Raw genomic sequence first — 18239 nt, 5'->3', positions numbered from 1 at the left:
CATGTTTAATTTAACAGTAGGAAAATGCTACTATGGCTCAAATAAAAAAGCCAAGCCATAGACACTGAGATGGGAGCCTCCATTCTCTCTCTCAAGTTTTGAAAACTGTTTAAGTACAGGTTTAAAATCACCTGAGTTCTTCACTCCAGTTTCTATAATCTTTATTCAGGCAAAGTCTTTTAACACTACTGAACTGTCTCACAACTATTGCTCTTCACAGAAAGCTTCCTTCTAAAAGGATGCATTTTTTCATCTCGTCCACAGACACTTCCAAATGTACTGAAGGACTATAGTCTTTCCATGTTTTCTCTTCCCCAGATATTTGCCCTTGACCCTGGAAATTGCTCTTTGTGGAAATTGCTAACATATCTCATGCTGAGAGTTACTATGAAATACAGATTTCATAAACTCAATAACCATTGACATAGAAGCATTAAAAATATAAGCCTGCACTTTATTTTTAAATAAGTATCATAGATTTAAAAAAAACCCTTTATCTATACTAAGTTACATATGGACAACCAGATATTAATTCCACCCCCACTGCCCTCCCAGCTTTGGACAGCCAAGGAATTGGACATGGATTTGCATGCTAAACACCAATTGACCCAAGAGGGATTTTCCTGCTGCAAAAGCTCATAACCAGAGACATTCTGAGCAATCCATCAAACCAGCCAAAGAGCATCAGGAAAGGAACTCGTGATGTTTCCAACATTGCTTTCTACAACAGCATTCAACATGCACTAGAAACAGGTTTGATTTGGTTGATATTTTTCCAGATCAGCTGGAAACCAGCAGTTTGATCTCCTAATCATGTTATTTGACCCACAAACAGGCACGGTTAGAGCACTCACTTCCTCCATTGTGAGTTGTTAGTAACACATTACTATCAGAGACTTGAGCATCTTCCAGGAGCATACGTGAGGTACAAATCTTTTCCATTTTCCAGTAACCTATGGTATTGTAAGATGGTATTAGTGTACTGCTACTGGTATGTGTTAATACATGCATATTTAATAACAACAGACTGACAAGTGAAGCATTCTCCATTAGCACTAGCTTGCTAAACATTTAATTAAACCTCTTTACACAAAATACACTTTCACTGTTCCAGTCTAAGACTAGCATTTATGATATATTTCAAAAATAAAACATTTGGGAAGAATTCAAGCTGCTTTAAGAATACTTTACATATAAGGAAGGAAAGCAGGATAGCCAAAAATTATTTTGAACAATAATATTTCTGGATACACAGTTGGTTTTGGATATTGATCTTACCTTTTCTCTTCAGGTACTCTGCAATGAGAGCAGCAATATGAATATAGCACATAGCAGCCTGTAACAAGAGACCAACATACATGGATATGTTAAAGTAGCCTGAATTACAGTGTACATGTGATAAGGAGCATACACTTTCAGCACTGCCAAATATGAGGCAGAAAAGGGAAGATAAAAGTAATCTAAGAAAATAAAGGATTAAATGATGAAATCCTCCTCAAGTGTAAATTTCATGAGGTGTTTTACATAAATGCATAGATTTTCTCAAGAAACCATTAAGATGACTTAGTAAATAAGGTATCCCTGGGTTATGCAGTGGAATTTTCCATCACCCATTTAGTCTTTGATGAACATGACAACACATTATAAGCAAAGCTCCTCTCCTGGGCCATAGTGAGGGAGAAGCAAATCCTTTCTGTGAGTTACCCACTGCCCATAACCTCCTCTACACCACAGCTACTGTGCCTGTTAGGGGTAGGCAGCAGAGGTGCCAAGGTGCCACTGCCCTCAGCTTCCCTGTCAGCCAGCTTCAAGTCTTGCTCCAGCATGTATCAGGCACTCAAGGTCAGGCAAGCTGGGATAAGCATATCACATCTCCAGGTGTTTTCCAACCTCTACTCCTCTGATTTCAAATATATGTGAGACACTGCATGATTCTCTTAACTCACTAGTGCTGTCAGTGTTCCAAAGCCCTTTCATCAGAACAGCTCAGCCCAAAGACAAACTGATTTCCTGTTCATTTGTTCACATTACCTCTGATAAATCTCCATTTCTTGCGTGAATCTTGGCCATGCTTTCGAGCCACGTCCTGCGTAGCTCAGGTGTGCTGGCATAGGAATTGGCCAGGCTGTACTGCAGATCCACCAGCATCTCAGGGTCCTTCTCGTGCTCCTTCATCTGAGCTGTGGCCATCAGAACCGTCCTGATGCGCTTGGTCAGATCCTTCACCTCTGCTGGGAAATTAACGTTCTTTGGGAAAGATAAGCAATGCATCACTGAAACCATCCAAAGAGCCCCATGCTGCACCCCCAAACAAGACAAAGTTTTGCTTACAGAGGGTCTCCATCCCCCTCCCTAGCTGGGCAGGCTTTGGAGCAGTCACAGTTCCAGAGCATGCACACATTGCACTCAAACCCTGGGTGTTTTTTCCTGATGTCTCACTGCCCTACAAGATGGCCCAAGTCAGTCACCTGTTCCACTGCCATGTGCAACAGCCCTGCTGAAGTCAGGGAACTGGAACAGGTGCTCCTCAATTGCTTACTGGGTCCAGAACTGGATCCTTGCACACTTTCCTCTGAGCAACAGCACCGTGTGCTATAGATAGTTCTACTTAACTACACTCCCAGCATGTTTCACCATGGGAATAAAGCACAATTCTGGCTCCTGACCTTCTCACACTGTGCTAGATTAAAACACAGTCCTTATATTACTCACACCAGCTGTTCTCTTAGCCCAGCTCTTCAGTTTTTCTTTTTCAGATAAGCAGCAAAATACATTTGTTTTCAGACTTAATTCCATCCTTTGTTTTGTTTAAAAGCAAAACATTCAGAAAAAGTAAATGAAATTAAATACTCCCTCCTCTATGTCACACAGAGATAAGCAAGTCATAGAAGCAGTGTGACTGTCTGCAGTGCTGTGAAATCAAAGCTGGACTTTAAAAACAAATAGAATTGTAATGACATCTTCTCAGATAACACATTGAATTACCTCTGCTAACTATCTACCAATTTGCTTATGCTAACTTTATTATTAATCTCAGTGGAGATACCCTAAAGTCACGTTCAGAGAAGAACAACATCTCCAAAGTATAAAACTGAAAATGCACATTGACATATGTTTGGACAAGAATTGTAAAAATTAAAAACCAGAATACTTTTTCAACAATTTTTGTATAGACAATAACTACAATAGCAGTGGTAACTTGTCTAAGAGCCAAGCACACCTTCAGTGAGCTAGCAAGGTCTTACAAAGCCCAACTGTTGTGTCTGTTTTGCTACACATTTACTGAACAGAGGAAAGGGAGCAATTGTACACTAAAAATGGTTTGTTAACTGCAATTGTCTTCCATTAGTCCCAATGCATGACCTCTGACATGAGGCAAATGAACAAGATAAGCAATAAATAACAAATAATACAATTTTCAAATGAAAATATTTTTGTTTAAGTATTATTTTCAGTTATTAAGCTTCTGAGTCACAAACACCTTCATGAACTTCAGATTGCCTGAGAAAGGCACACTATGAATGCATAAATCACTGGCTAATAGAGCCAACAATTTTTATTTACTGAAACACTTGCTCCTGTGAAATTGTTGACCTTTTGCAAGACGTAGTGATTGACAAAAAATGTTTCTTACTTTCATCTGCTTGTCTCCATTAGCAAAATTATTTATAATTGCGAGCGAATGCTGAAATCGAGATCCGCCAATCCCCGCATCCGCTATCAGCTGGCTCACTGCCTTGATGAGCTGCACAGGGAGCAAACACAGGATGCAATTAGCAAAGAAATCAAGAGTTTCAGAAGAGTTTTTAACCCCTGTTTTAGTATGACTTGATGTACTTGTAATTTCATAGTGCAATTTCATACCTGTCCTATAAAGGTAACATGACAGAGACTGCGAGTAATCTTTCAAAGTTTTGTAGCTGCTCACATTTTGCAGTGTAAATATGTTATTACTGGACTTTACATGTCTGTTCCTGCACTGTCAGATTCTGTTTAGTTCCTTCAGCTGTGCTCCAACTGCTGTAAGGAGCACATGAGTCAAGAATAGCCATTAATCTGGCAAGGCAGATACATTCACAGCTGCTGTCTCTCCCTGGAGCAGAGCTGAGCAGCCCAAGAACAGCAGAGAATCCAGTCCAACTTCAGACTTGGCAGGAAAATCAAGCTGCCACAGAGAACTGCCTGTCTGAGGACTGCAAAAGGATTGCCTTGCTTCAATGTATATATACAAAAAAAGATAAAAACTAATGCACATCAATTAAATATTGATCTCACACTTCACTTACCTGTAGGTGGGACCTGACTATTGATTTCTGCTTGTTAAATTCAAAGTTCTTCCTCATGAAAAAATAAAGGAGAGCAGATGCTTCTGTCTGAGTTGAACGTGACCTATGGTTACAGCACTTCAGGATTTCATAGCAGAGGGAACCACAGAGATCTGCTTGTCCTTGGAAGAATGCTGATGGGAACTATTGAAAAAAATGTGCGAACATGTTCAGTACCACTCTCAGGTCTTGGTGCAGTTATTCTGAGTTAACAATTTTTTTAACCTTTCAGTAACTCTCCCACAGTTATTCATACCAGGGTTTAAACTAAACATAATCCCATGCTCAAATTAAGATTAATTAAGAACAGTACTCAGATTTTCCTACAAACACTGTGTGCCATCACACTGGCCTCTAGGAAGCCCAGAGAGCGGCTGGCACACAGCAAGCCCAGAAGCAGCAAGGAATCTGCCAGGAATGCACGACAGCTAACCAGGAAAGGCAGGGGGAGTTCTGCATGGGAATAAAAGCTGTTCAGCAGAAGGAAAATAGTTTGAGTAGCAAGATCAGTGAATTTCCAGAGGTCAAGGGTTTGAAGAGCAGGGGACAACAGAGAAGGGTTCTCTAAACCATACCCACTGTTAGCAACAGGGTGAATGTAACAGAATGAGGGAGGAGAGGTGGAAATGCACACATGGGCTATAGATCTTAATTACTGCCTGAGGGGTTCTGCTGCAGGAACCACAACTGAGCCCTGCTCCCACAGAACCATGAAGGGACAATTTAATCCCAAAAGCTACAGGATAAATGAGAAAGGCAGTTCTGGATACTTATTCATTTTCCCCATTGCATGGAGTCTTTCATTCCCAGCTGTCTGGGATGTCATTTAAAGCTGTGTGTGGATGGTTTACTTCATATTTCCCCCATGTCCTCCAGCTGCACTACTGGGAGAAGCATGATTTCCTCTTCTTTCCCTTGAGACAACAACCAGAGGGAGGCCACATGCTGTAAACTCAGCTACACTCTTGTGTTTCACAGAAACACTTAGGAACTGAGGCCAGCCTTGCTTATTGTCACTTCCCCAGAGCAATTGTTATGTGAGTGCTGCATTCTGGTTGGTTTCCAGAGGATCTCATCTGGCTCTGTGTCTTGGAAATTGTGCAGCCTTTGCAGCTGGCACCAAGTGCCTAATTGACCATGCCGATTTACACAAGTGCAATGCAAGCAAAGAAACAGTTTGACACATATCCATACTGTTTCCTGTGTTTAAAACCAGGTATCTGTAGAACTGTATTAGTGTGGATGTACTTTTGGTGAAATGTAGGGAATACTTTCCTGCTGGTTCCTCTGGGGATGGCAGTAACCATTCCCTGGTGGATTCTGCAAACCAGGTACGTGCCACAACCACCACAGACCTCAGGGTTTCAAGCTTTCTTCCATAAGTAGTAAAAGCAGGAAAGGCAATGGATACACCACAGAGTTGAACATCACTCATCTACTTACATTAAAACTTTCCCCTTCTTAGCAATTTTTTCAAAACAGAACTGTTTTTTCAGACCTTATGAACTTCTTACTTTTAATCAGCAATAAATCAGACTGTTTTTGTATTAACAGAGTAAGCTCAGAACTCTTGCCAAGTGTCCAATTGTCCCCAAGCTGTACTTGCTGTAACATATTGCCAGGCATGAATAAACCCAGAGTTACCTTGCCCACAAACAGCCGGAGAGCAGCAAAGACGTGTTTGAGAGCTGCTGCTGACTGGTTGATTTGCAAAAAGAGCATGTGTGTGTCAAAGACCTTCTTCATCAACACATTCTGGCAGTCAGATTGTTGGAGCTGCCTCTGAAAAGTTCACAGACAAGACAGGACATTGTGGTTATTGAAGTGAATAAACAGGAGAAGGATCTGCTGGACATTACCTTGGACTGCCTTCTCAAGTGATGCTTTTTTCAATGTAAAATTTCTGCAGGTGATGCTTTCCCAGCCTGCTGCAGACTCTTGCAGTTTTTCAAGAAAAGCACTTTGCTATGCCTGTACTACTCATGGATTTGCTATGCCTGTACTACTCATGGACTGTATACACTATATTTAAGGGTTAGGCTGACAGAGAGGGAGCACTAAAATGTAAAAGGAGCTGTTTGCTGTATTGTGGCTGTCAGACCTTCAGCAAGTCATCTGGGCTTGCTGAAGCAATCTGAGCAATTTTTAAGGAGGCAGAGGATTCACCTGCTGACTTGCAGAGATGGAGATAATAAGCAGGTTGGAAATCTGTTGTTGAAAATCACTGAAATCTAGTGGGACAAGCATGGTTCAGAAAAGGTGATGTAATACTAGATGCAAGGCACTTCCAAGCAGAGCAGGGTTGTACATAGCCCTGGATATATAGAAGGTTCTTCTTCCACCTCTTTCTATTCAGTTTGGGTACTATGAACCAATGCCCTTCTAAAAGACCCTCACTGAGGACTGGCATGCGTTATTTCCCTATTCTGCTGTTGGACATTCCAGGTTTTCTGCGTGCCTGCTCCCCCAGGCCTTCCTTTCACCCCATATCCCACTGTTCAAGCAGAAAAGAAAACCAGCAAACCTACCTGGTGATTCAGAGTGTAAAGACACAACAGGTCAAGGATTATGAGGGAAACTTCTGTAGCAATGTTTGCCTCTGTGTCTACATACTGAACAATGTCTGTTTCATTGGAGGTGCCTGCAGCATAAAAAAAAGAAAGATTAAAAACAATCTTCTGAGTGTCATTAAGGATGATTTAATTCTGCAATCTGGTCCTTAAGTCTCATCACAGCAGAGATGGGGTCCTAACTACACTTTTAACCAAAGTGGTATTTTGAAGAAAACTGCTCACAGGAGATTAAAGGGGAGGAAATTTGAGTCAACTCTCACCTGCTGCACCAGTGATGTAGGTACATCCTCTCACTGTTTCTGCTCATCCTCAAAGGAGGGAAGAAACCTGACTGGGAAGTGGGATAGATGACTCCAATCTCATAATTTTAAGAGCCTCTGGTCAAGAAAATGTCTGTATAGAGCCTGATCTAAATCCCACAGCATTCCAGAGGGAAGTAAATAATTTCTGTACTTACTTGCAGTGCTACTGTCAATCATCTGCAAGAGTTTGGGGTTAGAAAGTGCATTTTTGCCCCGGATTATTGGTAATGTTTGAGATCTGTGGTGCTTGTGGCCATCGTGACTTGAAGTAGAATGCATCCTGCAATTGAAAGGTACCATTAGGAGCAAGAAAAAAGAATAAACTACTGTGCCTATTCAGAATTTCCATGTCAGTTCCATGCAATGCTTCTCAATGGCTGAATTAAACAAAATGAAGCAAAATTCTTCAGAGAAACAAAGATGAAGAAAGTCAGTGAGGTGGACAAAACAAACATGTGCTGTGACTTCTTGAAATCACAGGGGAAAAACTTCCATTAAGCACTGAAAAAAAAAGCATCAGCTTAAATAACTTGCTGATGTTTAGAAAACTGTCTTTGGGTGAAGAAAAACTGAGGTAAGTTCTGTTAACTTAGAACATAAGAAAAATATATCCTGTTCAAGAAAGAAATAATACAGTTTCTTTGAGGTGAAAGAAATTATAAACTGACAATGACAGTAAAAATACATGTGTGCATATTCACGTGTTCTTTTAATCCTCTTTGATGCTGACAAACGTATCATTAATTTATAATGAGAAGCTTAGAACTAAAATACCAATGATCATTATAAGTTTTGAGAGGATTTTATATTTGTAACTAGTGTAGAATTCAGGAAGATTTAACATCTCAAAATTCAGGTAACTTCCTGAAATACACTTCTGTATACCTCTTTTAAAAATGTAATTTCATAAATTTACATGATTAAAATTACTCTAGGACAGAATTACTCCCTGAACATAACACTAACCAACAGCTTGTAAGTCAAGCCAGAGAGACCAACTTTTTTACATTTTAAAGCTCTGGGGCCTCTGAAATTTGTTACATATTTTGTCAACCTCTTTTTAGTCAATGACAGAGTATGAGGGCTGGAGGATGAGAGCCCAGGCTGGGGGTTTACAGAGTTAGGAATTCAATGCACCATTACCATTGTGAGAGCAACCCTGATGCTTGGCCAGAGGAGTTGGAACCTTTCAGAGTTCCATTATTCTGGGTGGCCTGGACAAACTTAAAAGCAGCTGCAATTTTCCTGTTAAGAGAAAGAGAAAATAAGTGTTGATCTGTTAAGAAACCTGACATTGATTTTGCCATGTCTCTGAAGAGTGAATGCAGCCTAGACTAAACCTGGTGTGGAGCAAGAACTGGCTCATGTGGTGACCTTTAATTTTGACACTGCATGACATATAGACAAATTCACAGCGGTGATATAAAATTAAAAATGAAATATCAGCTGAGACAAAGCGTGCATTCCACATCTCACAGCGGAACATGGTGTCACATTTTTTCAGGGAGGCAGGAGATTTTTTTTATTGCTGAGAAACAATTATCTATGCTCATTAAAACTAATATTTCCATGACATGGATGGAAACACAATGTTCAAAGTTCCCTTGTTTGGCATATGCACAGAAATGTGGTCAAGAATGGTCCCAGTATTTTGGGTTATAAATGCAATAATGGTTATCACATCATGCAATTCATCCTTTATAGCAGATATTTACTCAGATATGCAGAACATCACAACATCATTTGCATAAAAGAAAAAATGAAGCATACATTGGCTTCAGTTCCACAAAGAGATTCTTTCAAGAGAAAATTGATGGATATACTGTTAATCTCATTTAAGTCTAATAAATGCTGTAATATTTAAATATCGGAACACAGAGTCTGTAATACGGAATTACCTGACAATATTGCGTTTTCCTAGATATCTGAAGTTTTGCAGACAAACCCTGAAAGATAAAACAACACATTTTGTGCCAATTAATGGCTCTGTACCTATGAAAAAAATGCTGAATCTTAGGGCCTCAATGAGACCTATGGCATATGCACCTGCTAGTAAGCAAAAACAACAGAATGCAGCAGCTCCCAGCCTAGGGACACACAAGGTGTGGTAGCACTTTGCACACCTCGTTCTCTTTCTCTACAGTCGAAGATTTCTGCCTGGTGAGATGGCAAAGGCAAAAATCTGGCTGCAAAAGCAGTGCTGCATCACCAGCTGAAGGTAAATAATTCACATTTCAACTACAAGATGGTGAGGAAATTCCAAAACCAGCTACCTGCTGGATTCTGCAATCATACTGAGCAAATCGCCCAGGGGATGTGAAAAGCAGGTCATCCTACATTACATGACTTTCTTATGGCTGGGAAGTTCTGAGGAGCTAAATACTTTTTCTAAAGGAAGAAGAGAATCTCAACACCAAAGGGGAAACTAATACGAAAATCTCTTTTAGGAGGAAGACCCAAAGCATTATATCCCTTGTTCATGGAAATTACAACATATGTATCTTATGTATATTATATGTATGTATCTTATTAACAATGTCTCATTATGACCCTTTTGCATGGAAATTACAACATACTGGAAGATATTTATCTTATTAATCACGTCTCATTATGACTTTGGAAGACTATAGCAAAATAATTTAAGATACAAGAGCTATCTCAGACTATTTCAATAGGTGGACAAACCCAAAGAGGAATTGTTTGCAGCCAGCACTTTAGAATATTCAACACAAAAATCAAACAAACACAAAGTAAACTTACTCTAAAATGCTGAAAAAGTCTGTTATTTCTGAGAAGGGTGCTCGCAACCAGTAGGAAATCAGTGCATCTAAGGGGAGATATTAAAATATATTATGTATCCATTACAGGGAATTAAATTTAGCCCAAAGCCTGTAAAATACACTGATAATTATTCTAATTTAATGTTCACTTGGATTCAGTATTCGCAGTATTTTACAGCAGCATAAATTAAGTAGTGAGTGCATAGTTTTTACCTTCTGAAATGGTTTTCATGATGTGAAGGAAGCACATAAGAAGGCTTCTAGTTTCAGCTTGATCCAGCTTGTCAAAACGAAGAGTTGACCCAATCAAAGACAAAGGTCTCATGATCTGTTGAGGTGACAGCAAAGGGCCTCAGTAAGCACAGGGATGGATTCCCACCTCGAGCAAGCGTTCCCAACATTTGCACATGTACCTTTTCACACGTGTCAGTTCTCTCACTGTTTTTTTCATTGGTACTTGGGTTAGATTCAAGACTTGCTAAGGAAGCTCTGGAGTCAGCATGGTTTGCTGCAGAGATAGCTATTGATGAAAAGGCTGTAAATGAAAGTCACAGCAAACGTGCTAAACTAAAACATTTATGGATACAAAAACCAACAAAAAAATGGAGAACTTAAAATGTGTCACATGCTGGATTGAGACAAGTGCTTTGAACTTCCAATAGCAAAGCTATTGATGGGTATGTTTAGTACTGAAAACATGCAACAAGTACAATGATTCAGTTTGCCATTTTTCATGGCATTAAAATGGCCTGTTGCATTCTGTAAGAACTGACCTAAGGACACAAAAATCAGTGGAAAGATGCCTGAATTCATTTCCCTGAATTTTGAAATAGGGTTGGAGGTAGTGAATAAAGTAAGTTGTATTTCTACTCTTCTGTTAAGCCTGCAAAAAACTATGAATAATTGCCTCCATGAGACATCAGGAGTTTTCAGGCGAAACCTTGGAACTATTTTTAAGTCAGGCAGAGACTACAAGAATGAACTCAGGCAAAGGGATTTCTCACAGCCTGAATACTGGCATCATTCCAAAGCAGGAGAGTAAGTGAAGCAGTGGAAGTAGAACAGCTTCACAAGAGAAAGTCAATCCAAAGACACCCAATGGGAAGAGAAACATTGCACACCATGTTTCCCTGGATATGGTATAACAGAAGTTAATGATATTCTCCATGAATTCTAAGCAGAAAGCACAATGGATTGAGATACACACAAATCTGCCTATGTGTCTGTTCAATCTGCCATTTGTACCTGCAATAGAGTTCAGAACATCTTTGGAAAAGGAGGTGTCCACAGAGTTTGCATGTTTCATTGCTGTCTGGCTCTGAAACCCGCCAGCCATGCTCAGGTCATCCCTGGATCCCTGTATGTGAAAGAAACAGAACCAGCTCCAGTACTCCATGTCATTATCCATACCTTGGATAATGACAGCACACCCAGGAGGCTTTTCTAAGACTCTGAGTTTGAGAACCTACTGCCAGTTATTTTGACATGACAGCCTTGAAGGATCAAGGCTTGCCATAGTGTGCTGAGAAGTCACCTGCAAGATGAGGCTCTCTCACAATGGAAGCTGTAAAGGACTGGTCAAGTCTAACTAGTGTTTGTTTCTGAAACATTAACACAGCACTGGGAAAGGAACATTAATTGCCATTAGCAATGCTCAACTGAAATGGAATTTCATTTGCTGGAAGGATTGAAAGATACAACATCCCTGCAGAAATCTGCTTCTAGTTTTTGAAGTTTTATAGTTATAACATATCTTCTACGAAACAAACATATCCCTTCAGATGGGCAGTTTATACAGACATTTTCTGTGGCAGTAAAGCTGTTTCATGATGTTTCTGTACCCCTTTCCTCCTTCAGTTATTTGTATGCATTCCCTCTGCCTCCTGGTATAGCTTATGATCCCTCAGTTGTACCATCTTTGGGTACACAAAGCAATACTGCAAAGACTCTGTGGGCAACGGGAGGTTTTCTTTACACCAGTGTGTCCCAGCCTCCTGCCTGAGGACATGTCCTCAGAGCCCAGCCTGTGGCAGAAGTACTGCACACATTGTCTGGGGCTCCAAAGCTCTAACCCTGAATTTCCAGCCCTGGGATAGCACTGTCCTGGCTCTGTTCCAGACCCCCATTCTGTTCCATGACAGTACAGGCTCCCAGGGCTCTGCAGGCGCTCTGCAAATTGAGACCTTCCAAATTAAACTTTGCAGATGCAAATATATCAGCAATTTCAGAACTGTATTCTGCCACCTAACTGGTGACCAGCATAACCTTGGAGCTCTTCCCACTGGGTCAGACTGGCTCACTTTGAGCATTTCAGGGCTCCAAGAAAACCACATGAATTACCTGATTGGAAGTATTGATATTGAAGAGGAACATATCTTTCATGTAAATCCTTGGCATATTGTCCAAAAGCATTCCATAGAGTGGCATATACAGGTTTGCTATTTGTGCTTGTTTTGCCTGGAAATAAAAGACACAACATAATCCTCAAGAAACCAATAAATACATAGCAGTGGCTAAGGAAGTTTCATGGACATTTAGGTGCTGCATGGGCAAGCACTGAGAAAGGACAGGCAGTTTCTTTACCGGCTCAGCGTATCGATCGTCGAACGAGTGCTTGGCCATCAGGTTTTTCAGCACAGCCAAGGCCAAGTGCCTGATGTCCTGGTCCTCTTGCAAGGCAAAGCCAACCTCCCTCAGCAGGACTCCAATCAGGAAATGCTTACGGCAAAATTCATTGGTCAGTGTGTACTCTGGAATGTCTTCAGGTAGAAAGGACAAGAGTGTTTAAATTAATATATAGATTACATACATCCTCCACCCACCCTTCAGTTTCCAAATGTTCCATTGTTAAACCTTGATTTCCTGGTCTGATTGCCTCATTCTGCCCCTTCATTTCTCAGAATGAATGAATCTAATATAATTATCTCCTGAAATCATGCAGTTTTTACTATTTAATAATACAAGATGATTTATAGACACATTCCCACATAAGAATCTCAACTGTTTGCTCATTAGACTATTGACTTCTCGGAGGCACAAAGTTCAAATTGTTGTTCCCACATCCTAAGCTAGAAGAGTTCTAGAACACAGAGGTTGAGAGCAATTCCACTTCTGAAAATGAGAAATAACTTTTGTCTAAGATTTGCCACAATGCAGTGGTCAAAGTAAAATTCTGCTCACTTATGCAGTCATATTGCTCATACCTGATGTTCGATATTCCTGTGCTGATTCTGAAGGCGTCACAGTGTCTTCATTTTTCATAAACATAAGAAAACGGGCAAAAAAAAAATCACTTTTTAATTATTAGTAAAAAAAATTGCTTGCTTTTAAAAAAATTTGACTCTAGTTTGAACTAAAGAGCTTCTACTTTAAAAAGTAGTGTCAAAAACTGAACTCATTTTTTCATGCTGAAAACTGAGGTAAAAAGGAGACGAGCTCATTTTGTGAGTTTCTCCCCCTTCCTGCTGTAACGGTTGAAATTCTCTCTTAATTTACCACCTCCCAAGGCTATGGCAGTAGCTTTACTGATTTAGTAAATCAGTCATCACAATAATTCCAATTAAAACTTCCAGTCAGAAGCTTCCATCTCCCACCCCCTAACTGAGCTGACAGAGGTTGCATTTATTTACAGGCATACTGAAATTTTATTTTTAACTGAAAATTTATTATTTTTACTTTAACTGAAATGTTATTTTTATCACCCTGCTTAAGTACCACACCTGAAAAGCTGTTGGGGGCCTCTGATGTACAGACACAGCTCTGGGGAGAGTCATTTATTACCTGCTCTCTGAACCTCCCAACAATTCACTGTTGCACAGGAATCTCCTGAAGGGGCCTTACCAGGAATGTTTGAAGACCTTATGGGCAGGCACAGAGGGATGAAGTGCTCATGGTGACAGACTTCTTGGAGAAAGTCAAATTTGAACTGGTGCAAAGTCTGAAAATCACAACAGGCAATGGTTCAGTTTACATTAAAACAGGGAAAATAGTGAGGCAGAGCTCCACTACTACTTATCTCTACCTTAAACTTCACACTCACACCCAACAATGAAATCTTAGAGCTTGTTATCCTAAGCTGCACAAACAGTAAACATGTGGTTTACGTCTCTATCATCAAAGGAATTTGTCACAAAGAAGCTTTTTGGATTTTTAAACTATGATTTTTCATTGAAGATGAAGCTACACTGGGTCTTTTGATGACATATACCCTAGCACTGAATCATAGTGAAGTATCTTCTCCAGTCCACAGACATTTTGAACCATTATAATTGTTATGACTTTTTTTTTTTTAAATAAAGTTTCAGCCACACAGGTCACACCCAGACCTCACTGACAGTAGTGAATACTTCCTCTGTTGATGCCAATGAGTTCCACCTCCAAGGGATTTGGGTAATATATAGCTTTGGTATTATTTCTTTAATATCTCCCTTTAAAGAAGCCATCCAGATCATTTTTGGAGCCTTGCACCTACCTCGAGAATTTATCATTCCTTCTGTAATGATGTGACACTGAGATATAAACAATGCACCATTTCCAGCAACACATTTTATTTCCATCCTCTCATCTCACTGTTCTCAGTGGCCAAGCTGTCATTTAGCAGCAGGGTTACTCTGAATGCCCTAACACTAGAAAGCACTTGTAAAAGTCTTTTAATTTTTTATTATATTTATTATAAATATTTTAATTCTTTAAAATTGAATTGTAGCGTTTCTGCTGCCACCAACAGGCTGGGATACCTAGGAAATGCACTTGTCTGAGTCAACCAAGTAGGGGATGGCGGAGATTTTTCTCCTAAGTATTTTCTCCTAAAAATATATTGTTTATTGCCCTGTAGTATTTCTTCAGGAATACAGCATGTTAGCTGGACTTGGTAATGGCAAATAAAGAAGTGAAGCATCTGAAATGCGTTCCCCAAGAGTAACTGTGACATTTTGAGGGAGCACAGCAACGAACTGATTTCTAATGAGGTATTTCAACTTTTGAATACATGTTTCTCAAAACAATATTTAAATGTCAAAATATGGAATACCATAAGGGATATTTCTGTGGAGCAGAAATTATGTTGCTTCATCCAGAATTACAATATATTGAAACTCCACTGCTGCAGACTGATACACCCACAAAATATTCAGGCAACAATATACACTGTTAAATTTTCTGAAAAGACAGGTCAGATTGCAGTATCTTTTTTGATAAATAAATAATCAGGTTAAAGAGGCAAAAAACACACAAAAAGAAATCTTTCAGCACATTTAGAAGACCGACTCCAGCTTAGGTGTTTGATGGAAATGAAAACGATGTGAGGCCTCTTTCTCCTTAAGGTCAGAAATCTCTGATTTTATTTTGTGACTATTGTTTCCAAGTGCCACAAAGCTGCTCCAGCTGCACATCTGTCACAGCTCCACAGTGAATCTGCTCCCACAGGCTGGCAGATGGGTCTGGAGGGATGCTGGCAATGTTCACACACTTACTGCCAAGAAGGTGCTAAGTACTTCTCTGCACACTGATTAATCTTAGGCTTTTCCACTGACCATTAATGGGCTTTTTTAATTAAACATCTGTTTCTGTGGTTGAATGTATTTAGGGAAGTCTGAAATGTGAAAACAGTTTTCAGATTGCATAATATTATTTACAGAATTACAGACCTCAGGCTATGACATTAATAACTGAGAGACTCCATTCTACAGCTGTTCCAGAGATTAAGGGAAAGACCTGAGTTCAGAATGAAGTTGGTTTCAGCAAAACACAAAGCAGATCTGGAGTAATCTCATTCTTTAGCTACAAATGCACATATTACCAGTAAAGAATTATAAAAACCTAATGGACAAAAGCTTGTGAGCTTTCTGAAGAAAGATGAATCATTCAAAGTGTATATCTTGACTACACTGTGTTACTAAATATATGCTCATAAACTCTGGCATGGAAGAGAAAAAGCCTCTGACTCATCCTGATGGATGAAGAGCAAAGGAGTCACGCTGAATAATTCGGGGACCTCCTGCTGTTTGAACTTTATCGTTCAAACTATATCAGTGACTAGTGCAAGTATTATAGAAGAAATTCAGGCTGCAGGGAATTTTACTCATAGCCAGCACAAACTGATTTGGAGCAGATTTACCTTCTTGCATCATCAATGAGGTAAGAGCATGGCACTCACACAAAGTAAAGATGTTACAGTCTCACTTGAGTTTACACAATGATAACCTTTTAATATGCTCTTACTTTATTCTCCTCAAAGAAAATTACTGCCAATTACTGATGATATTTATAGACAAATGTACTTTCAAAAAATTAAAGCTTAAATTCAGTCTTCTGGATTCTTTGGTCTGAGCAGTCTGTGCAGAGTCTCCTCTTGCAGACTGAGCAGTTGTTTGAACATGGCTATTTACTCCCAGAGAAGGCGGCACATGGACTATTAAACGCAGGAGGTTTTAATCCATATTTACTCTAAATGTTTTCAATGACTTGAGTTCTGAGCATGGTGAAGTCATGGAATCATAAATAGTTTCAATATAAAAAATATTCTGCTAGTCAGTCACTTTAGAAAAACAGACACAAACAAATAAAGCAGAGCCATACCTTGCTATCTCCAGCTCCAAACATACTTATATAGTTGTTGACCATCCTGAACACAAATCCACGATCCATAAATGTAAAACAGCGCTAAGAAATGGGGAAAAAAGAATGACTATTTTATAGAAAAAAACCCAATACATGGCCTCAGTTACCTGGCTGATCACTTTGTGTCCCCTGCACACTGGGACCATGTGCACAGATGAAGTCAGTATTAGGCAGGTCAAGGAACATCAGGGACCTGGTGAATCTCCCTTGATTTTTATATTTATTTTCAGTAATAATGAATTAATCAAACTTTTCATTTTGACTGTGTCTGCAGCCTAAAGCAACCACCACAGTGTAAAGTGCACTGGAGGAAGTTTCTCTGGGGGTAGCCACTCCTGCATGGCAGCACTGCATCCCCCGCTGGAGGAGGCAGCTGAGCTGAGCATCCCCTCAGTGACACGGCAGGGACTGGGGAGGAACCAACCCAGCCCCAGTGCTCATTGTCTGAGCTGTGCTCTCTCCCTCTGGGACAAAGTGTGACACTACACTGCTGTATGGTGAGAACACAGCTCTTCCTGACTGCTGGGGCTAAATACTGACAGACAGTGTAAACGTTTTGAGGGCCTTGGTTCGGCAGTTACTGCCATGTTTTCCTGGCAGAGTCAGCCTACAATAGGGTAGGGAATGCAATCTTGAATTCCCTCCTTCTCTGCAGTTCCTGAACTCTGCAAAACTAGCAGAACCTTCTGCTACACACATTCAAACATGGTTCCTTGATTAGGAACAGTTAATCCACCCACTGTCATTCAGAATTACAGCATTTAACAAAAGAGCATCAGCCCAAGTCTAACTAAAGTCACATGCCTTACCAAATGTTTGACCCATTTGAATATAAGGAAAGAATCTGCAGAACTTGAAAACTTTGACTCTATAAGAGCATAGACAGAAATGAATTAAAATTGCTTTAGAGCAGATTACACAAAGCTTTTGCATCCTCAAAGACCAAAGGCCATAGAAAACTGAACAGTCACCACTGAATTTGGAAACTGAGCCATCTCCACTCAGAACTGGTTTTACTCCCTTTGACTAGACTGGACTGGTCTGGAGTTTGTATTAAATATGGGGAAGTGCATGTGCTGCAATGACAGAACACCTCACCTTGAGAAATTTGGCAGTGCTGTAGTTTGCATTCCTGGTTTCCTCAAGAGCGTCTTTGTACTTCCAAACAACATGGTCTGCTAAAACCATCACAAGTGTGTCCAGCTCAGTTTGAAATGATTCTGGAAACCTCCGAGTCCGAGAAACCTAAGCAGGGAATAGATCACCAACTTAAGAGTGCATGATGCTGCACATCAAACATTCAGGCCAAGAACAAAGACAATAAACCACAGGCCATTCTACATAGGAGAAAAATATTCCTAGAGTTCCATGGATCTATTCTGAGCACAAACCCTAGATCACAGAAGAGTCTGGTCCATAGGAAAATGGGAAATATGTCCTCAACCTATCCTCAATCTATCTTTGTACAATCAAGAACAGGTTTGAGCCTAGCAAGTAAGATAATGTTTTTGTAGGTCAGCCAAATATTTTACCAAGTATCACAGGATTTATTTTATTGGCCAGTCAAGTAGTAAAATCAGGTACATTCAAGTGTATTTGCCAGGATTCTGCATTTTATATTTTCCCCAAGAGATTTTGTAT

General features: G+C 39.9%; 1 protein-coding gene across 1 annotated transcript in view; it reads right to left on the bottom strand.

The window, feature by feature from the left end:
• Positions 1-18239, bottom strand: part of DOCK10 (dedicator of cytokinesis 10) — a 98244-nt gene that overhangs the window by 15209 nt on the left and 64796 nt on the right. The window contains exons 28-47 of the mRNA XM_030954260.1: positions 17697-17843; positions 16557-16640; positions 13821-13917; positions 13184-13228; positions 12564-12739; positions 12321-12437; positions 11226-11337; positions 10394-10515; positions 10194-10308; positions 9961-10027; positions 9099-9146; positions 8344-8445; positions 7356-7480; positions 6854-6966; positions 5970-6107; positions 4287-4469; positions 3635-3745; positions 2032-2247; positions 1279-1336; positions 855-953 (exon numbers count right to left, since the gene is read on the bottom strand). Coding sequence (XP_030810120.1) covers positions 855-953; positions 1279-1336; positions 2032-2247; positions 3635-3745; positions 4287-4469; positions 5970-6107; positions 6854-6966; positions 7356-7480; positions 8344-8445; positions 9099-9146; positions 9961-10027; positions 10194-10308; positions 10394-10515; positions 11226-11337; positions 12321-12437; positions 12564-12739; positions 13184-13228; positions 13821-13917; positions 16557-16640; positions 17697-17843 — 2275 coding nt within the window. The remainder of the gene's footprint in view (positions 1-854; positions 954-1278; positions 1337-2031; positions 2248-3634; positions 3746-4286; positions 4470-5969; positions 6108-6853; positions 6967-7355; positions 7481-8343; positions 8446-9098; positions 9147-9960; positions 10028-10193; positions 10309-10393; positions 10516-11225; positions 11338-12320; positions 12438-12563; positions 12740-13183; positions 13229-13820; positions 13918-16556; positions 16641-17696; positions 17844-18239) is intronic.

The sequence above is a fragment of the Camarhynchus parvulus genome, chromosome 9, assembly GCF_901933205.1.
Source record: "Camarhynchus parvulus chromosome 9, STF_HiC, whole genome shotgun sequence".
Classification (NCBI taxonomy): Eukaryota; Metazoa; Chordata; class Aves; order Passeriformes; family Thraupidae; genus Camarhynchus; species Camarhynchus parvulus.
The sequence above is the reverse complement of the archived record's forward strand: the minus strand, read 5'-3'. Positions and strand labels throughout refer to the sequence as shown.